This window comes from Crocuta crocuta, unplaced genomic scaffold (assembly GCF_008692635.1).
Source record: "Crocuta crocuta isolate KB4526 unplaced genomic scaffold, BGI_CrCroc_1.0 scaffold90, whole genome shotgun sequence".
NCBI classification, from domain to species: Eukaryota; Metazoa; Chordata; class Mammalia; order Carnivora; family Hyaenidae; genus Crocuta; species Crocuta crocuta.
Genome location: NW_027527449.1, coordinates 3,177,407 through 3,200,369, shown reverse-complemented (window position 1 = coordinate 3,200,369; position 22,963 = coordinate 3,177,407). Strand labels below are relative to the sequence as shown.

Here is a 22,963-nt window from a genome sequence, read left to right as displayed (position 1 = left end):
CTGGTGGGTGGAAAAGGAACAGATTTAGGAAGAATAAAGGCACTTCTCAACTGGTCATATTCGTCAAATGACAGATAAATTCTGCCATTGTTAGCACACCCGTGGGCCATTGTAGGAAGGAATCCTACCCCTTCGAATTGGGGGCTTCGTTCTTCCACCCCTACATCAAACTGAGTGCAAAGTGCTGACTTTTTCCTTACTCCACTGGGGTAAGAAGAATCTCTCTATACAATGAAAATTACTTAAATTCACATTGACACCCCACAGTTATCTGGCTCGAGTTTTAGGGGAGAATGGACCTATTTGTAATCCGACACTGCTTCCAGCCCTCTTTTCCCCGCTACCCAGTGTACAGCAGCGGACATCATCTTGTTTTGCATCTGATTTTGCTCCCAAATCCCTTGGACCTAAACCTCTCATACAAGCCTTCTGATGAACTTGGCAAGAATTGAAAGGAGTGTTTTTCATTTTTATTTCTAGTTATATCGTATATCCAGTCAACTGAACTTTAAAACCACCTGTATACTAGATTTTGGTGGAAATTAAGGTCTTAGATGGCTTTTAAGAGATGCGAATCAATGAAGGGTTCCAAGTGGAAAAAGATACTGCAGTGTATCAGTAAAGGAACAAAGTGGCAGGCTGTTAATAAAACAATATAAATCTGACATATAACTGGTGTGTATTCAGACACCATGTCTCTCCATAAACTTTTAAAAGACAGTTTAAATTGACTTCAGATGAGAAATGAGGTTTAAAAAAGCCAAAGGGAACTCCTATGTTTGGACAAATTCATACTTAAAAATCTGTATGGCATCCAACATTTTTTTTAATGTTTATTTGTTTAGACACACACACACGAGAGCAGGGGAGGGGCAGAGAGAGACAGCGACACAGAATCCGAAGCAGGCTCCAGGCTCTGAGCGGTCAGCACAGAGCCCAATGCGGGGCTTGAACTCACAAACCACGAGATCATGATCTGAGCCGAAGGTGGACCCTCACCTGACTGAGCCACCCATGCGCTCCTAACATTTTAATTCAAATTAACAGACTCAAAAATTTCCTTAATAATTATGACTTATAAACTATTTCCCTAAGCACCTGCACAATAAAATAGTTTTTTTCTGAACACGCTGTCTTTATAGCCGGGGGCACTTACAGTAAGTTCAGTAAGAATAAGACCAATTTATAGCAGTTACTGAGACCCAAGTAATAGCACAGGAGGCAGATGGGAGGGAAATTCTGTCCACAAGTAACAATCATCGTATAGAGTTCATTATTGTAGGACTCCAAAGTATGTGAAGGATATTTCTTCTAAAGAACTCAACATTCTTGGGGTGCCTGGGTGGCTCAGTCAGTTAAGTATCTGACTTCAGCTCAGGTCATGATCTCACGGTTCGTGGGTTCGAGCCCCGCATCGGGCTCTGTGATGACAGCCAGCTCAGAGCCTATAGCCTGCTTCAGATTCTGTGTCTCCCTCTCTCTCTGACCCTCCCCTGCTCATGCTTTCTCTCTCTCAAAAATAAATAAAATATTAAAAAAAAAAAAGAACTCAACATTCTTATGCATGTAGGCCATGTGTAAATTACCTACAGGGAAAGATACAGGTTACACCCAAATACATCCACCCACAAAGTAGATATTGCATTCAGAACTGTATGTTAGAAACCCTAAAAAAAAAGCCCCTTTTCTGAAGTAGAGAACACATTTAACATTTTCCCAAAACAATATAACCGTCACTGAAGTCTACCTCTCGGGGACACTGTTACCCTGTGATGGAAAGCTCTGATTTGGCTTTAGGCCACTGCCTCTCTTTAAGTGAGGATAGATTACGGCATGGAAGACAGGACAGAGCAAAAGGGACACGCAAGTGCCTGATGTCAATAGTAAAAGTTGTGTATGTCTACAGCTACTCCCATTCTTAGGGGTAAAGAAACTGATGTCTTGGGAAATAAATCACCAGCATGATGAGAGAACATTTATCAAGGTGGCCCTTGGGACCATGATTTTCCTGACGGTCACACAGGAAATGAGGTGCCAGAGTTCTGTGAAGATTCGATTTCAAATTTTCTTGAGGATTTGTCAGACTGAGGATGTAATTCTAGAGTTTTTTAAGCGTTTATTTAAACACTTAAAAGAGAGAAAAAGCACACAAGTGCGAGCAGGGAGGGACAGAGAGAGAGGGAGACACAGAATCCGAAGCAGGCTCCAGGCTCTGAGCTGTCAGCACAGAGCCCAATTCAGGGCTCGAACTCACAAACCAGGAGATCGCAACCTGAGCCGAAGTTGGACAGTTAACCCACTGAGCCACCCAGGTTGCCCCCGGGAGGACATAATTCTACTGGGGCTCCTGAGACGTTACTTGACTTGTGCAGGAAGGTTAACAAAATAAGGGAGGAAGGGATGCTACGAAAAGTTAAAAGTTGCAAGACCCTTCACAAAAAGTCAGCGGAGTCCAATTTTGACACCTCAGGAATTTTACAGGAGATGGGGTTGCTAAAGTGAGTAGACATGAAGAGTGATTCAAAAACCTAACATGCAAGAGTTAAGACTAAAATATGACAGAAACACAGTTCAGACTTCCTTGGGCTTCAAATTTAGACCATTAAATTCATTTCTGTTGGCAGAGGACTGTCTCCTGCACCAGGCTACCCAGCTCTCTGTGAGAGACGACTCCAGATGGAAGCTCAGGGCCACCATGGCTTGGTGGCTGGAACTACACTGAACCCACAATTTCGCATCTTTTTGTGCTGAAACTGGTAGGTGCGACGGAAAACAAACTGATATGAAAGAACAACTTACACCCGGAAGAGAAAAACCACCTGAAGGCTACAGGAATCAAAACATCAAAATAACCACAAAAACACGCCACTCACTGCCCAAGTACTTCTTTGTCAAAATGATGCAAGACGGAACAGTTCAATTCATTGGTAAAATTAGCATGATCTTTGTGACCATTTTATAAAGACTGAAACTGAGTAGAGAGAGCACTGACCAAAGAAGAGGGCCTCCGCCATTGAGAAAGGGCAAGGAACTAGTTTTGCATCTTTACAAACGAGGAGACTAAAGGGTCTCGTTAAAAAAAAATACTCAGGGGTGCCTGGCTGGCTCAATCTGTGGGGCACATGATTCCTGATCTTGGGGTTGTGAGTTCGAGCCCCACACTAGGTGTAGAGATTACTTAACAAAGAAATAAAACTGGGGCTCCTGGGTGGCTCAGTCTTTAAAGCGTCTGCCTTTCTTTGGCTCAGGTCACGATCACGTGGTTTGGGGGTTGGAGCCCCACGGTGGGTTCTGTACTGACAGCTCAGAGCCTGCAGCCTGTTTCGGATTCTGTGTCTCCCTCCCCAACTCACATTGTTTTTTTGTTTCTGTTTTCTGTCTCAAAAATAAATTAACTTAAAAAAAAAATACCCAACGCATTCTGAGGGGAATACAGAGGATATAGTACTACATCTAAATAAGACTTGGGGCACCTGGGCGGTGCAGTTGGTCAAGCATCCAACTTCGGCTCAGGTCATGGTCTCACAGTTCATGGGTTTTAGTCGTGCATCACGCTCTGTGCTGACAGCTCAGAGCATGGAGCCTACTTCGGATTCTGTGTCTCCCTCTCTCTCTGCCCCTCCCCTGCTCGCACTGTGTCTCTCTCAAAAATAAACAAACATTAAAAATTAAAAAAAATAAGACTAAAATGAAAAAATTCTGTATTGGGAAGCCCCAAATGCGTACTAGAATTATCTCAAAGGAAAAAACAGACATCTAAAAATCAGCCTGGTTCTCAGAACACGGGTGGTACTCAATGAGCTCTAAGGGGCTTCCAAGGTTCTCTGAGGAATCACTAATGTCTTTGTCACATCAAATTACTTAGAGTCGCTGGGAGAGCAGAACAGAGGATCATAAGACCGATCTCTTTATCGCACAGCGCACAGGAGACTTTCTGGCTTCTCTGGATTTTTACTGAGAATTTCCTTCCACTCAACTCCATGTCTACTGACCCACCCCGCACCATGTTTGACAGACTGCGAGGCATCCACCATGGAGGGAGGAGCAGTTCTCCTAACCAGCGCACGCTCTTGCTTTTCCGTCGGCTAATTTCTCTGCGTGTACACAGGTCTCGGCAGGGAAGACTCAGTCACTGCCAACTTCATGGATTTCAGTCCCCAAACTCTAACAATAACTACAGTAACAATAAGTCACATCTCTATGGTGTTTATTTTGGCCAGGAACTGTTCTAAATGCTCTTCTCCATGTTTGAAGTCATTTAATATTCTCAATGACTCTCTGAGGCCATGGTATTTTCATCCCCACTTTGCAGATGAGGAAAATGTTAACGCAGGGAGCTTAAGTGACTTCTCTGAGATCACACAGTTATCAGGTCGTGGAGCTAGAAATAGAGCCAGAAGAAGCAGGTTTTGTGGGGTTTGAAATTATGCATCATGGGGGTTTCTCATTAAGAAAGAGAATACCAAGAGCGTCTCAGTGGCTTAGCTGGTTAAGCATCCAACTTTTAATTTTGGCTCAGGTCATGATCTCATGGTTCCTGGGATTTAGCCTCAAGTTGGGCTCTGAGCTGAAAATGAGAAAGCTATTTGGGATTCTCTCTCTCTCTCTCTCTCTCTCTACCCCTCCCTGGCTTGTGCATGCTCGCTCTCTCTCGTTCCCCCTCTCAAAATAAATAAATGAATAAAAAAAAAGAAAAAGGATACCAAATTATGAATATGAAATTAGATATAAAATGAGTAGTTATTTAGAATTAAGACATCAAAGGAAATTATATTTGAGCTGAAAAACACCATAAATATCAGAAAAGCATGTAAGGTTTTTTTATTAAGTATCTGTCATGTCTCTAATAAACATTTTTCTTTCTGTATTTTTGGGCTATGCTTACTCTTTCAATGCTTCTTTATAAGACAATGATTTTGTAATATCTCCTATAGATTGAACAGAAAGATAACTCAGTCTTTATCCAATATGATTGTTTAATATCATTTTCATTATTGATAGTTAAGACAAATTTCATTTGGCTTCAAAATCTGTTATTATTAATGTCATTAAATTTTTGGAATTATTGCTAAAAGGGAAGACTATTATATAATAAACAAATCTTAAATACTCTTTGAATTGATGACATTTATTAACCACTTTGTTGTGATATCCTCACAGAATATTATGAGTTTACCTTACCTTTGTCAATATCAGTATTTCATGTGACATAAACAAGAAATTTTTTTTGGAAGGCTCATAAGATTCAGGGACACACTGCAATGCACGACACGTGTGACTTCACACCCTGATGAACTCAATTTTGCAACATCACTGACACATTTGTGCCCTAAAAATGCTGATAAGACGCTCAAAAAAGAAATATTCATCAAATGAGAAAATGATGGCAAGTTTATAATTACAGACGTTCCATGATCAAGTGTATTTCTGACGGGAGAAACTTTCCTTTTGGTTAGGCATTTTTGGTTAGGCATTCCTCTGACAACAAGAGGAATTTTCCACAGACTAACATCTGTTTCCATGCATTCCGAACCTTATTTCTCCTCCACTACCTATTTACTTTTGGTGCAGGGCTCCACAGGACTAATTCACAGCTTCATATAATCTCTGACCCTGTGCTTTCATGTCACTAGGTGAGGCAGCGGGTGGTAGGAATATTCCTGGATGGCTAGCAATAACAACCGCAGACAGCAATGATTTCACACCTCATAAATATATCCAATTAAATCTAAACTAAATGTATCCCCAGCTCAGAGCCTCTTTAGCTGAATCCTCAAAGTGCTCATAGTCATGCCAGTGTCATCCTATACATGGAAAAGCGTGATGGAAAGGAAGCGGAAACAGAAAAAGATTAAGGCCTTAACTGATTTGCAAGTTTCAGATAGACACGTGACCAGAGAACCCCGCGGCCCTCTTGCAAGGTCTCAGAAAGGACTGCACAGCGCCATGCTCTGCTTCTCTCTGAGGCTTCAGCTTTACCAGCTGCATGATAAATATGTCGCTGGCACTGCCAGGGACTCAGGCGGGGGGTACTGGAGACCCTTTTGAAACTACTCCATCACCCTGACAGAGGTGTAGCCAAATGTCTCCCAGAGCGCTCATCAGCAGGTATGATGGGGCCCCCCCATCCACTGAAGGGGGACTTACGAAGTTTCAGTAAAAATGGAGAAAGACACTTTAAGAATGTCCACATTCCGTATTATTATAAATCTGATTCCCCACTCGGGAACATTGCAAAAGTAAAGAATATTGATTTTGTAATCTAAGTGAAGTATATATCAGAGTGGTCGCTTGTGAAACCGTATCGTCACCTATTTTTAAATTTAACACCTAAAATACTATTCTTTCGGCGTTATCCAGAGATAAGAATTAGAACAAGGCTAAGCTTTGTCCACAACAGTACGGACAAAGTTTTCATCTTTCTCTCTTTTACCCCCATACTGTTTCGTAGATCACTCCCTAGCTGTGTGCATTTCATTTTCAATTTCTGAACTTCAGTATCCCAAAGCCCAGAGCAACCGTAGTATTTAATAGAGGGATGCGGAGTACTGTCTGTCTAAGTTTTGTCTGAACAAACAAAGCATGTCTTTGTGATCATTAATGATCCTGTTTCACAATGTACTAAAGAATTAGAATAAAAACAAATAGCTGGGCTTTTGTAGCTTAAAGGAATTAGGATTTCCCCTAGGCCAAATTTCCATTTGAATTGCCTGAAAGTACATGAAAATCAATGTAGCTCAATAAACAACTCTCTGTTTCAGACATCATCACAATAGACTCCTCCTTTCTTTCGCTTTTTCTTCCTTCCTTTTCTCTTTCCTTCTTTCCTTCCTTCCTCTCCTTCTCTCTCCCTCATTCCCTCCCTCTTTGAAAGCAACACCTCTCAAAATCCTCAACTCAGACATATTAACTTCTTGTTAAGCCATATCCATTCTGAGACTAGGTTACATTTTATAGCCATGAAATGAGAATTTCATGTCGGACACCAATTTTGTTTTATGTATTTAGTTTTGGAAGCGTCAATATCCAAAACATTGTCTGGGGTGCAGTTTGTCTCATTTGTACTTAACCAGAGAATAAAAACTCTAATGTATTGGACACTATTTGCCTCAGATCCTTTGTCCCCCTCTCTCTGCCCCTCCTCTGCTTGTGCTCTCTCAAAAATAAATAAACATTAAAAGAAAAAAACCCGACTGCCTAAGGTCACACTGATATAGTAGGCAGTCAGAGATGAGCAGGGAACAATGCTTTCCTACTGATCAAAGGGCTGAAACCAAGGTCTACACAGCAGGGACAGACCACAGGGGACTCACATGCATTCTCTCCTCTGACCACTGCCCTACAGTAACCTACAGCTTCATTATAGTACATGTGCATTGTGGTTTTAGCCCCTCACAGTGGACGGAGGCTGCCATGACAGTTCGGACAAGGGTCAAATACGTGGCCCCAGACTCTCCCTCCTGAGACAGTCCTCCTCATAGCAGGAGTCCCTTAGTGCAACCCTAGTAGGGAAGCACCCCAGTCATGACCTGGGGCCTATTCAAACATAAGAAGGAAAGACAAGCCTGCCCCCCCATGCAGCTACCACATCTGGGCTTGACAGCAATCTCATCTTGAGAGTATACTTTTGCTTGAACTGTTATTAAACCCTTGCTTGCTTAAGAGTTTGCCTCTGGATTCTTTCTAGGTTGAACTCAAGAACGAAGGCCAGGGAACAGGACTTGCCATTGACAACACCCGACACAAACAATGGTGTAGCAATGATTCAAATCCCACAAGTGTGTGCATGCGCTCTCCCTTTCTCTGTCTCTTTTTCTCTCTCTTCTCTTTCTCATTCTTTCCTTCCCCAAAGCTCTTAAACACTGGAGTATTCTGCTTCAAAATCTCGTATGACATGTATTATAGTCCTTTTATGTTTAGGGGAAAAAAAACCCCAACTGGGGTTAAGAACAGTTATGATATAAGTTATACTGAAAAAATCACAGAGCTGATTTGAAAACACTTTCATTTCAGAGCCCATGCTTTTTTTTTCCCATTTATGTTATCACTAACTTGCATAAAAAATATTAGAAGATTACAGATGAGATGATCAATAATTGCTTAATGGATAAAGAAATAAATGATCAAATGAAAGATAACAAAGGCATGCAAATGCCACAGGAAAAATAAAAAGCTAAATGAAACTGAGGACAAAAAAAGGAATCCCGTGTTTAAATCTCGTAATTTTCCAAATAAAGCAGAAATCAATAAATTCTAGAACTGTAAGAGACCTCAAGGGGTCCTTCAGATAGGGACACTACTCAAGAGACTTAACGAATGGAAAAAAGTTACCAAAAAATTCCCCTCTTAAAAACACTTCTTAAACTAAGAAAAAGAACCAAACAAACCCCTCAGGATTACAGAATTGAGATTAACACATTTCTTTGGGATCTTGTTTCAGAATTTAAATATGTCTTCCAACATGAGGTTCTTCATTCTATCTAACCAACAACTTAACAACCGATGCCCATTTTCTCCATTTCTGTCTGTGGGGAAATGGGACATGCCAATGGGAAATACCAGTGGGACATGCCAATGAGCCTCCAGGAGATAATTCACCCATCTACAGACAGATCTGGGTCTTCCCTACCTTCCCAACCACAGTTCATTGTAGATAAAAATCAAATGTGTTACTCAGTCTCTAGTCTGTCTCCCCTTACTCTTCCATGTCATAATTGCATCTATAACCTCCAGTGCTTTTTTTCTCAGCAACTGCTACAAAGAATAGCTCTTGGGGGAAGAAGTTACAGGTTAGTAACACTCAAGATGTGGTAACTTAGGATTTATCACTGCCCAGAATATTCAGCTGTACTGCACTTAAAAGTTACGTGGGCTCTGCTTACAAATATCTGTTCAGCAGAGGCTAGCATGGCATTTGCATTGCTTCTATGGCCCATTAACTGCAGCCACAGGCCAGAAGAGTAGTTTTCCAGTCTTCCTAAGGAAGAATAGGGAGAGCCAAAGCAAAGGAGTCACCTTTATGTGGTTATAGATTCTGGTTTCAGTTAAATACATCAACAGTGAACTTACTGAATTAAGGTCAAGACAAGTATCTCCCAGTTCACAGATTTGACCTTGATCGATACAGAACTGTTTTTGGCTTGTTTATATAGAGATAGCCATGTGATATTTCATTTATGTCAACTCTTATTTATAAACCACTTAATTATATTTATTTTATCTTGCTTCTGGGTCCTCTAAATATTCTTCCATCTTTCCTATCTTGTTAGAAACAAGAGTAGGAACATGAGTATGATAATCATTCGACCTTCCTGTGGAATGGTCACATAAAAAGGACATTATGGTAGTTGAGCATCTACACCAGGGCTCTTACGGTTAAACTATGTTAGTAATACTTGCTAGTAACATTTGATGTGGTTCACTCATATCACTAACTTCTCTTCATTTATGAAAGGGTCCAACAATCATAAATGCTTTTATGGGGAGGAAGGGAAAATATTTATTTTAATCATAGTATCGCTAAAAGTAGATTTCCCTTTGTTTCATTTGCCATCTGCATGCATCACTTTCCAAAGTCTAACCCCGGAAAGGAGAAGGACTTGGGAAAATGAACCTGAGGATTAATATGCCTAATTTGCTGAACACATGATTCACCACGAGAGGAAAATACGAACACACTAATAAAAATAGCAAGGTAGATGGGGTGTTCAGTGAACACTCTAAATTCATAACCTATTTCGCTATCAAAATGCCTACGGTTTTATGAAAGCATGAACAGTTTATGAAGACAGTAAGATGACGGATGAAGAATATTCTTTGCTTTCTGTTGGGAACTTTTGTTTGCTTCTAACTGTTTAATTTCTCCTCCATCTCTCTTTCAATTAACCTCCCTGTTTGTATTCAATGAGATGGCACATAATGTGGAGAAAGAAAAAAATCTTGCTGATTTATGAGTATTCTTTCATAAACCGGCAGCTTCTTTTCGCCAGATGTGTAAGTGTTGAAAAAGAGAGGAAAGGCCCGGCACAGTAACATAGCCCAAAGGAGAAAATGGACTGTGGTTTCCTGGGTTCTTTAAATCAGTGGCTCACAAAGGCTCCCTTTTCAACGGCCCCTTAGGCTTCACTGTGGCCATACACACAGGTAGGAAGGAGATGGAAAAAAGTTAATTGGATCTTTGCTCGGCAAAATCTGCAATAAGTAGCTCTACCAGCATAGAAAAACAAAACAGTGATCTGGGGTTCTCTGCGTCTTTTAAAAGTCTCACTTTGAAGATACATTTTCAAATGAAGCAGGTCCTTAATTTCCACATTGTTACTCATGTGGAGTATAAAGGCAACAAAATAAAAACAAAACAAGAGAAAATGGAATTGTCAACAACCACAACAAGATATGCTACATTATAATAAACAGACCTGCTACTGACAAAAACCGTTCAAGAGCGGCTCATCTGTGGGAAACTAACCATGTACTACGACCAAAGTCAGTGAGGACACCAATAGCAAGATTTATTTAGTAACTGTTGGTTAGCAAGTTAGATTTGCCTACGGAAAAATTTAGCGTATACTCTTAGGTTTTCCAAGCTATATATTCATGTCTTTGCTGTACTTGCTGGGATATATTCAGTCAATTGTATAACCTTTCTCTGCCAGCTGGAATTATTTTATTTCTGATGGGTATGGGGGTAGTGGAGTCATAATATCTGATGGACCGTGATCAGAGGTCTATTTTTCCTGCCCTGCCTCTGGTAGATGGGCATTCTGCCATTTGGTCTCAGGGGGTACAGCCGTATCCTCTGTATGTCCACAGAAATATCCACAAATTGTGGTTGTCAACTTTGCTGCTCTAACGTAGTTCACAAATGTGGTTTATGTAAACAACAGGCAGCCATTGCCCCAGAAGCCTCGCTTAAAGAGCAGAGGAGGGGAAAGCCATATCAAAATGGTGGGGATGAGCACTTTGCAAGTGTGAACGTGTGCACCTGCAGATTTCCTCAGTGGGGACCCTGTGCTTACTGGGATGTGGGTAGGAAGCTCACGTTCAACAGGTGAGACGCTGAGGATGTTTTCCAGGTAAGAGTTAACACAACAGGCTTGATCTGGAGAAGTCTGCAGGGCTGGTCCTCGGCAGGCATCTGGAAAACTGGATGTTTTCTCCAGAGATTTCACCTAGAGATTTTGGTGACTGCGGCGGACAGAGGCTACCTCTCAGCGTGGCCTGAATAAAAACTCTCAGTCTCAAATGGGCTACCCTCAGCAGAGGCACGTGGTCCTTGCACACACGCTGGTGTAGTTCAGTGCTGGAGTATGTGCTCCATGTGACCTCTCCTGGTGGGAGACAGAGGACTCAGGAAGCCTGTCCATGGATTTCTCCAGACACCACCTGAGGACGGGTCATTTCCCTTTCGGATAACTATTCCGGTCATGAGCCACAAGTGCTGTGAGCCCTGGGAGAGCCCTTCTGTGGCTCATCGCCTGTGGGGGCGGGGGGATCACTACCCTCAAAACAGATGACAGGAATGTCAGTAAGACTGGAAAGAACCTTACTTGAAGTTCTGTAAAGATACAATTGTGACAATTCATAAAACGGTGTAACTGCCACTTTTCCACGAAAAACTTCCTACCTAGCCAACTCCTGTGAGCAAGAAAATGAAGTATGTAATATGTATAGCTGCTCTGGAAGAAGAAAATTTTTAAGATATTGAGACTCCCTCCAATTAGCAAATTACACCCCGTGCACATAAAACACCGTACCTCAAGTGACACAAATCAGGAAATTTTTGTAGGACTGTGTCATTTATAGCTAATATGGTGCACTTCCACTGAAGGGAGGCAGACATCTACTACTTGCGTTCGTTATATTTTCTTTAATTAAATGTTTGAATTTCAGTGGCTCAAATAGTAAAAAGCAAAGGCACTTCAGACCTTGAAAATAAGGTACTACGTACGTTCTGGACTCTCTTGCATCCATCCTAGCTATCATTTATGTACCAACATTTCGATCTTAAACACCTCTTTGCTTTATTTAAGCTACAGAGGTTCACGAACATCATCATATTTGAAGTATCTGCACCTAACTTTAAGAACAGCTAGCCTCGTGCATTTCCTTCGACTGTATTTCTTGCACTGCTACAAAATAAAGCCATAGGAAGTCAGTCCTCTTTTTGAGAGACTCAAGTATTAGCGACAGGTGCTAAAATGTGTGGGGCAGGAATCTATACAAGGCAAAAAGGCCCCATATTTTTTGGCATCTTTCTTAAAGTAACAACGATTGCTGTTATGCAATCCACCATGGAACAGTGAGAACGAATATTCAATAGCGGCGTATTTATAAGAAATAAATGAAATCATCTGCAGGTGAGTCAATTTTTGTAGCCATCAACAAACCACCAAATTCTGATACTTCACACTTGAGACAGCTGCTTTAAAGAGAACCGAACTGCCGTGGTAACATGAGGGCCTTATTTGGAAAGGCAATTCTTTTTCATTTTTTTAAAGAAAGATGGGTGAAAATAACAAATTAGAGGAAATCAGCTTTTCCAAGCGGGGAAACNACCCCGTGCGAGCCGCAGTCCACGGAACAGATTTCTGTATGGAAAAGAGGAAGGAGAGCAGAAGAGAAGGGCGGCAGGGAGGAGAATGAATAAGCAAGGCATCGTCTGAAACTCAGAAACAAAACCACTGAAAATAAATTAAAAGGATTTACATACTGAGCACATTTTAGCATCGACTAGGAAGCATTAGAAGCGGTAAAAGTTTACTTTTTTAATTCATCATTTACTTTAATCCGCTGCTGTAATTCGCTGCATAAAATACACATGACAATTTTGTTATAAATCATTTCCTGTATTATGTGTATGTGTGTGAACACAGAGGCTACTAACAAAACAGAACATGTGATTCATAATGAGAGGAAAATACACACGTCATACACACACATACAACAACTTACATCAAATGAACATAAAATTAATGAAATATTTCGGTGTCTCTGCATGTCAGGTATCTCACAGGAGCTGGGTTCCCCCTACAGCAAGAATTGCAAAGGGGTTATTTCTAACCCTATGGTTTAAATTTCTAAAATATTCAGAACATTTTATTAAGAAGAATCCTTTGTAGTATGCACATAGGCTTGGTTTTGACACACATACACACACACATGCTGGTTGTGTAAAAGAAATTGTTGTTTTTTCCTATTCAGCAAATTCCTACTGTAAACAGACATGAACTATAGTAGAAAACCCGGTTTACAAATATATGTAACTGCTGACTCTATCACTGCGAAACTTCAGTTTTTCAGATACAGGGATAACTGAAAGTTACCCAAGGACTTCAAAACCATAATAGGCTCAGTCGTTAAAAAAAAGAATTGTGTCTAAAGTAATTTTTTTCTTCAAAACCTTTCTTTAAAGCTTTATTTCATTAGAAAGATGTCTACACACACACAGAAAGAAAACTTTGAAGGGTATTTTATAGTCTACTTTTTACATATAAAGTTCAATAAACTCAACTACCTCTTTTTTCTATGATTGTAAGACCATCGTTTGGTTTTGGTTTTCTTGCAAAAATCAAAATGCTGAACAATAAAAATGCAATCATTTCTAACAACGAGAAAACAGGCTACAGCCTTATTTTTAAAGTAAAAACCACTAACTGTTTATGTGGTCACATCTTCCTATTTCCCCCACTCATTGCCCAATTAAGATTTCTCAGACACGGTAATTCTGTCTCTCAGTCCTGCAAAATCTTAAAACAGCCTATCAGAGCTCTGTGAGAGTTGTAACATTTCTTATAAACAACCGCCAGGACTGTTAACTGGAGGAGAGTGGTGTATGTTTTTTCATCTCGTTTGAATTAAATTTTTGATTAAGAGATCCAAGATGGTTTGATTAACTTCAGACGAACAGAGCATCAACTGTGCTCCAGAAGAGAGGTTTCTTTCTGAGGTACCCCTTTTATTCAATCTAATCAATTTTTCATTAGGGCGAAGGTGTTTATCAGCGTTTAGCACACTAGCTTTGAGCAAGGTGCGTCAATCTTTGTAATGAACTTATTAATTAGAGTTAATTTAATTGAAGTGGAATTGAAGGGCTAATTAATGGACAAACTGCTGATGGAGATAGAGGAAAACTCTGTTGCTTTCGAACCTATACATTTTCTGATGGAAATAATTCATTTCTCCTCTTGTAGCAGCTTAACCAAATGTTTGTGCAGCTGTGGAATCTATTCATTGAATTTAGAGATCCGAAGGTCATTTCCACAACAACGAAAGAAGTAGCAGGTAAAGTGGTCTGCTTTGGGATTCGGTTAGTTAGAAATTCCCAATAATGCTGCTGGTAAACTTTCGGCCACAGATTGAAGTGACCTACGTGTTTGTGAACTTTAGCAACTGTGGAATATTCAGATAGATTTCAGGCACATGAGCCAGGATGTTTTCACAGGATGAATAAATGCATGTTTGATTACTTTTAAGTCTTTCTGTCTTTTTGCAGCTAATAGCAAAGTTTAATAAAGTCTTTTTTTTTCGTGTGCTTATTCCAAAGAAGAATACCACATTCATTATTCAACTCTCTATATTGAGAGCTTAGTATGTTTTTTTCAGTTTTTCAAGGGGGTGTAAAGGCGGAATGGGGCAAAGATCTTCACCCACTATGTCTCATCAGCTACTTTGTGTAGGGATAACATTAGATTTTCAACTGGCAAAATGCTTATATCAGCATGAAGAAAGTTAGTCTAAGTACGTAAAACAATGACAGGTGCTTTTGGCAGCCAATTTAATCTCTTAATTAACATCTACTCCCCGCCCCCCCCCGGCTTTTATACTATTCACGGCAATATCACTGAATTATTTTATTTTTTAAACTTTTCTAAAGTAATCTTTACACCCAATGTGGGACTTGAACTCACAACCCCAAGATCTACAGTCACATGCTTCTCTGACAGCCAACCGGGGCCAAAGACTGAATGATCTTTTGAGCTGTAGTATCACTTACAAACTATCCTTTGTAAAATAATTCTGGAAATGTATTAAATAACATCATACGAAACAAAAAGGGCTGTTTCGCATTCCTTTCCTATTTGGGTAATTGTGGGAGACAAATTAGAATGACAGTGTTTCAAACAAGTATTATTTTATAGCTAGTATTATTACGCTCATTTACTGATGGCGGCATAAGAGACCTGAACCAAGCAGCTTTACTATACAAATAATTGTATCTATAAACTTTAATTGGATTTTTTTGTGTGTGGGATGCATTTTTCAGTACAGAAGCCAGAAAGGGAAATAAAAACTGAATAGAAATAATTAAATGCCTATTTGGATTCTTATGATTATAAACTATGTTTTTAAGCACAGAGGACAGAACAGGTTAACGTGTTATTTAAATAATGCCTTGTACCTCTGCTTCATACTGCTGGGTGGTGAAGTTTCCTGAAGCTTCTCAGTGAGGCATTGAGGGGTCCTCTACAGTCCCACCCCCCAGGTGATCAGTTTACCCTCATTTGTCCTGTGCGTGTTATTTGCTCTCGCGGGTCATGAATTTTCTAACCAGTTCTCCCAGCTATCTGAATCAACTCCTATTTCTACAAAGCAGTAATGAACGTAAATCTCCGTCTGCCTCCAAAAATGTATGGCCCAAAGATGAGAGAGGTAGAGGAAGAGGAAGGAAGAGAGAGGAAGAGGGGAGGGAGGAGGAGTATGGGAGCTGAAGGAAGGAAGGAAGGGTGGGGGGAAATGAGACAGAGACAGTACAAGCAAGAACAGGCAGTAAGTTGTCCCTCTGTCCTTTACCCTGGGTATCTACTTAGGGCTCCAATGGAAGTTTTGCATCAGGATCGCAACTTAGCCTGTACACAACTTTGTTTAGCGTGGGCTTCCCGGATTCAATCTGTAGTAGGTGAGGAATGGCGCACAAGAGTGTCGCATGTCGCTGAGGAGTCACAGGGTAGCAGCCATGTCACCCAGGTTTCTCAAAGTGTCAAGAAAGAGTGATCTGTAAAGACAGCTTGTCGTTTTTTTTCTTCTTAAAATAAGCATGTTAATCGCTGTGTAGTGGGATTTCTCTTAGGTTAATGCCCTTAGGTTAGGATAAGAGATGAAATAATTTGCATTTCACAAATTTCACATTTGGGGAACTGTACCCAAGCATTACTTTTTTTAAGTTTATTTATTTATTTTGAGAGAGAGAGAGAGAGAGAGAGAGAGAGAGAACACAGGCAGGGGAGGGGCACAGAGAGAGAGAATTCCACACAGGCTCTGTGTTAACAGCACAGAGCCCGATGTGGGGCTCGATCTCATGAACTGTGAGATCATGACTGAGCTGAAATCAAGAGTCAGATGCTTAATCGACTGAGCCCCCGGGGCGCCCCTCCAAGCGGTACTTTTTTGTGGAAGCTCCTCTGAATTGATCAAGAATTAAGGATGACAAACTACAGTTAGCCTTTAGAACTCTACCACCAAAACTATGACCCCCCTCACACCGCCACTGCCTCTATTAATGGTTAATCCTTACAAGTACTCATTTCCATCTTATGACAATCGTTTAAGGTTGAAACTTAACTGTATAAGGTAGTACTCTGCTTGTCCTCAGGTCATAGGTAAAGAAACTGAGGCACAGAGAAGCTAACTAGCTGATGAACGTCCCAAACCTAGGGAATGGCCCGCTCAACCCAACCCCAGGCATTCAGCTCCAGGTTTCCGGCTCACTGTGACAAGAGGCCTTCAGAGAAGGCAATCCGTGCGGGCAGGGTGAATGGCAGACAGACCCCTTCCCCGAAGCCTAGCCTTACACAGACTGTATTACTCAACAGCATGACTAAGTCCTCTCTTCTCGCTCGCTCCCCCTTCCTTCTCCTCCCTCTTCTTCCTGTTTCTCCTCCTCCTCCTCTTTAGCAGTATTTATTTTGGCTAACTTTGGGTATAGCAAAGACTGAAGCCTCCTCCATATCTCACCTGTCTCTCCTCGTCGCCTCCCCTGCATCCTGCCTCACCCCTCACCCCTTCCCAGCTTCCTGTCTTCTCCAGAGACGTGACCATTACCCCAGCCCACCCTGGTTGCAGACGTTCGGCTCTTCTTGCCAACCTCTGTACTGTCTCTTCAGCAAGCTCTGTCTAGTTTTCCTTTAAAATGACCCTCAGACTCATCCTTTTCATTTCTATGGTCTCCAAACGAATTCATGCGCTTAGCACTTCACACTCTGGGAAGCTCTCAAACCTGCCTTCGGGCTGTCAAAGTCTGACTAGTCATGTTCTCTGACATATAATCGATCGGGGAGTTCCAACACGCTGCTCTCATCATACTGGTGGGCACACATCGTCATGACTAGCGAATTCTCCATTGTCTAAGCCATCATTCTAAGCTGCGTCCCTCAAAATATGACTCCACCCAACCTTTACCTCCAAATACAGTTTCTTACTCTCCCATGTATATAACGATATTCTCACAGGTGCATATTTGTTAATGGTAGTGGTTGTGGTAGCAGTAATAGTAGTTGTGGTGGAGGTGGTAGCTATATTTAGATTTTATCCTGGACTAAGCACTATACTAAGTACTTTATATACATTAATTCAAGTAATTCCAAAGCATCTCTGTGAAGAATTTCTTTTCTTTTTTTCTTTAGAGAGAGTGAGAGTGAGCAGGAGAGGAGCAGAGAGACAGAGAGAGAGAGAGAGAGAGAGAGAGAGAGAGAGAGAGAGAGAGAGAATCTTAAGCAGGCTTCATGCCCATCATGGAGCCAGACCCAGGGCTTGATCCCACAACTGTGAGATCATGACCTGAGCCAAAATCAAGAGCTGGATGCTCAATCAATTGAGCCACACAGGTGCCCCAAGAATTTCTTGGTTAAATTCACTTCATAGACGGGTAAATAAAGCATATCCTAGTCTGCCTAAGGTTATGTAGCTAATAAGTAGCAGAGGTTGGATATGAACCCAAGGTTCTGATCTCAGGGTCTATGCTCTTAAGTACTTTCTAGTACCATTCCCCTACTCAAAAAATACCTCCTCCCATTTCCATGCTAGCTGCCATCTTTAAAAGAAGGCAAGAAATGTTTATAAAAATCTCCTTGAAAACCTCCCATGCGCGTCAAGGCAGAACCACTCCTCTGAACGGCGCTTGTACATAGCATACTGTTCCGTGTAATATTCAATATAATACTAAACTGGGAGGTTCTGGTTTCTAAGTATTTCGATGTGTGTTCACCTCATCTCCCCAATTAAATGGTAACTTTCTACCTTAGAATAGTACCTTTTCATATGGTGTTAGTCAACATGGTCACGGAATTAATTCATGAGACACAACCAGCATTAAAAAAATAGAGCAGACTTGGGGAGAAGTCTCAGGGTGTTTCACTCTGTAAAGCTTTGTTTCAGTCATGTCAGTCTATGTATGTACGTGGCACAGCAGAAAACTGAGGCTCTGGGTCATTGAGGTCATGGCCAAGTTTGAAAGCCACTATCCTAGAGGGCAGGAACGATTCACTATTTATTCCTACAGGGCCCATCACCAGGCCATGCACACAGCTGTTGTTCAGTGACAACCAGACTGACGGGAAAAAATTACTACCTACCATTTCTATTACAATCATATTATTATATCAAAAAACTCAATGTTGGACCATTATGCACATCATAATATCTATCTATACATATTCTTTATGGAGATCAGGTTTCACCTTATGTTGTCAATAATTTTTAAACTCAGGCTTCTCTGTTGATGAGATAAAATGTTTAAGTTCCCAAACTATACACAGACCTTGAGGGTTAAGAAGAGGGAGTTTTTCACACAAAGTATGCTTCACGATGCTACTAACGGAGAAATTTTCATGACAAATTGACTAAGTCTGTTTCTTTTTCTAATGTGACTAAATGTCATCACTTTTAACACTTATGTCTAGAAACAACCGCTTTAATAAACCTGTATTACATGTAAGACGTGTTTTTTTTTTTTTAAATATTTTTTATTTATTTCTAGGGGAGAGAGAGAGAGAGAGGGAGAGAGAGAGAGACAGCGTGAGCAGGGGAGGGTCAGAAAGAGAGGGAGACACAGACTCTCAAACAGGCTCCAGGCTCTGAGCTGGCAATCAGCACAGAGCCCGACGTGGGGCTCGAACCCACGAACTGCGAGATCATAACCTAAGCGAAAGTCGGACGCTTAACCGACTAAGTCACCCAGGCGCCCCGTAAGACGTGTGTTTTAAAAATGAAAACGTCTTAATCTTTAGTTAGCTACACAATAGCTCAATTGTGCTGCGTTTTCCCCCCTTACCATTTGAGCAGTCTGGGCCAGTCCAGTTAGGGTCACAGGTACAAGAGCCGCTTTCTTGAAGATATGTTCCGTGCCCAGAGCACTGGTCCGGACACATGCTCTTCAGGATCTCACAGTTGTTACCTCCCCATCCCGGATGGCAGTGACACTCCCCATGGATACACACACCGTGGTTGGAACATCCAGGGTCTAGACAGTCAGCTACAGTAGAGAAAAGAGCAATTTTATAATTAAAGCTAGAAGCTATCATATGTGCCTAATACCTGGAGAACAAAAAATTAAATCCCATTCTAATTTATTTGAAATTTTGGATATGCAGATATTTAACTGCCATTTTCAAGCAAGGGTTTCTGAGAATGCAAAAAAGTATACAATTCAGCATTAAGAATTAGGCCATTTGGGTAATCGAGACTCCTGGAGGGACTTGTAATATTCATGAATTACACACATATACGCTCCTGAGATTTCAGACTATTGCTCTCTGTTCTGATTAATCAGACAGTAATAAGTATTGGCTTTTCTAGAACGAAATTGTATCAGCTGACCTAATCCACGACCACTGAGCAGTGACAGCTGTATGGGACTCTCAAACTGTTTGAGAAATAAATGAGTTGCATACGCTCTATCCTTCTTAATTCACTTTAATGTGCTTTAGATGACGAGATTTAATTTAGCAATTTGACTCAATAAAACTTTACACTTGTAGGGTCAATGGCCTGAAAATTTAATTCCAGAGACTTAATTGCATTACTTTGTGTGTGTGGATCAATAAAATCAATTTGATTGAAGAACAGAAATGGTGCTTTTCTGCCTTTTGAAAAAAACAATTCAAATGCACTTTACAGTATAGCATCCTGACTCTCATCATTACATACAGTTATGGAACAAGCCCAGGATGTACTTTTTTCCACTAGTATATTATGTGCAACAGCCTGTCTTTCTAGAGATGCCAAAATGCTAGATTAAAAGCTGGCTTCTATGCGAAAAATTGTAAAAAACAAAAACAAAACCAAAAAACCCTCGAAAACCCATAAAGCAAAGATAAAACCCAAGAAAACAAAACAACAGTCCATGGCTGGTTTCGAGTCACAAACGGTTTTTTACTTTCTCAGATTGAAAAAAAAAAAAAATTATTCACACGACCGAAAGCAAAGGGGCTCTTCAGGATCAGTGCTTTCTTCTTAGTTAAAATGTTAATAAAATGATGCCACTATAGGCATGGAGATCAAAATTACTTTCATGAGGAGGCACATAAAAAGCTCCATTGGCCAAACTAAAGATGACAGATACAATCTCTTCCTTTAGGACAGTTGCAACAGACTTCTATAAATTTGAGCATGTTTACCTTCCTCACAGTTTTCTCCTTTGTAGCCCGAGTTGCAGGCACAAGAGCCCATGATGCAAATCCCATGCCCCCCACACTGCGGGTCAATGCACTGCGTGGTCGGCACATCGCACTCCGTGCCCTTCCAGCCACTGAAACATAGGCAGCGGCCCTTGGAGTACTGTCCATTCCCACTGCACAACACCGGACACGCTGCTGTGAAATAAAACACGACAGAAGAGTTATCAGCCACATCTGCGGTCCAGATCCTGAAAGACAAGCAAATCGCTGGGACAAGGAGTCGGCCGGTCCTCCCCCCACCCCTTTCTTTCCTGTCCTGGTCGTTTTCTGACATACGCATGTTTCTACAGCTTCTTTCTATTGGCTTAAGAAAAGGCCCTAACTCGCGTACCTCTTGAACAATCCGGACCTAAAAATCCTGGAAAACAATGGCAAGTTCCAGAAACACACTCTCCATTTCCATGGCAATTTCGGGGGCATTCCACCACAGATTCTGAAGAAAAGACAAAGAGGGATGTTTACTGTGTAGCCTGCTTCCCCAAAGAAGGTAAACTCTGTCACCTGGATCATTTTAGCTGCACATAAAGGAATTACGGATGGCTTGCTCCATTAAAAAAAAAAAAAAAAGAATTCATACACACCAGATTATTCAAATAGTAAAGCAAAACACTGCCATTTCAAATGCAGATGCTATGAAGTGTTTTCAAGATGCACCACCTTCCTCGAAGATCTTTCCAGATGAAACTCAGTGCTTCATGGTTTGCCACGTATTCGTAAATAAACAATTTAAAAAGATTTTGTGTACCTCAGGCTTTAACACCCTAGGTATCACTTCAAATCGGTGAAGACAATTTAGTTTCTGCTCAACACACTGTTTGGGCAGTAGCCCAGAAAAAGATGCTTTGAAGACTGCTCTTACCTATGACGATGGTATTAAAAGACACCTGCTCCGCATTCTTCCCATCGTTGTAAAAAGCCAGATGCCAGATTCCAGAGTCCAAGTACTGGATGAAGCCAGCCTCGTGCAGACTGACGGATCTCGCCTGTCTCCCTGCTCTTTCGGGCTCCAGCAAGTTCCGCTGCTCTCTTGCAATCAGTCTGCTGCCGTCCAGGAGCTCAACAAAGTCATACTGGGGGTGAGGACAAGGACACCTGTTTAGTGGTCAGAAGTATTTCGGTCGTGGCTGCTTCTCTTCCTTTTTTTCTTTTTCTTTTTCCAACCTTTCCCCTCTGCTCTCATAAATACAACGTCAGAAAAAGGGTCCCGATGGACTGGCTTCCTACGCGGGACCCCGAAATCTACGCACTGCACACTGCTGTTGCATGTACACTTCACAAATCATTTCCCCCTTGCTGGCCAATCGGCTTCCAGCGTTATCTGACTCTTCCAAACGATAAAAAGTCCGAAGAGTTCAGGTGGTGTGCAGATGCAGCCATAAACCTGTAGCATTTCAAACCCAGCAGCCTTATTTTGGACCATTAGGCAATCTCTTACTGTCTTCTCTTTAGTACCCATGTGGTAACAAGAGTTACTGGATACGTACTCCATGCCGGGATGATATTTAATCCTTGTCGCAACTGTTCTCCTAGGAAGGCACTATTTACACTGTAAAGACGAAGGAAACCAAACCTCCAGAAGCTCCAGGAATATGAGCGACCTGGTGAGCCGGGGAGTTGATTTGTGAAAAAGCTCAGGCCTTTGCCCTCCCTCCCAGGACTGTACTCCTCTGTGCGCCCCTGAACTAACCTCCCCAGGTACCATGGGGCCACCCATGGGTGTGTACTGAGGTACGGCTAAATTAAAAACGTAAATCAAGAGGCCTTTACGTCTCTGACCGAAAGCCTAAAAAATTAAATGGGGGAGGGGTTCTGAAGGATGGCAGTAACAGTAAGTGCGCCCAAGTACCATTACGAAGTCAGTCGTCATTAAGCCTGATTTCTGGTTTAGTAACATGGATCATGAACACGGGGTGGCTGGAGGAGTTCAACTGGGGAATTCCAAGCTAAGGAAAAATATGGAATGTGATCGGTAACAGTAAGGCTTTGTAACCAGACAGAATGCAGCGAACCTGGAAGACACGGCAAAGATTTTGCAATACCATTTTAATAAACTTGTCAGAGAAGAGTTTCCTAAAAGGGGAGTGATTCAGTTTCTATGGACTCCTATCCAGTTTCCTTTTATTCCCGAGGCCTGCAGTTATGTTAACAAAAACATTATAGTACAATATATGTAATGTAACAGTACATATATATATGCAAATCATTGATATTCTACTTTTGGATAGATTTCTTTTTTTAAATGTTTTAAAATGTTTTTGTTTATTTTTGAGAGAGCGAGAGACAGCACGAGCGGC

The 22,963-nt window shown here is 41.3% G+C and overlaps 1 protein-coding gene across 1 annotated transcript in view; it reads right to left on the bottom strand.

Annotated features, from left to right (window-relative positions):
- The window catches only part of TENM3 (teneurin transmembrane protein 3), a 449,902-nt gene that overhangs the window by 90,776 nt on the left and 336,163 nt on the right, over positions 1-22,963 (bottom strand). Inside the window, 6 exon segments of the mRNA XM_077762712.1 lie at positions 11,039-11,168; positions 12,556-12,587; positions 19,265-19,465; positions 20,610-20,804; positions 21,001-21,102; positions 21,529-21,739. Coding sequence (XP_077618838.1) covers positions 11,039-11,168; positions 12,556-12,587; positions 19,265-19,465; positions 20,610-20,804; positions 21,001-21,102; positions 21,529-21,739 — 871 coding nt within the window.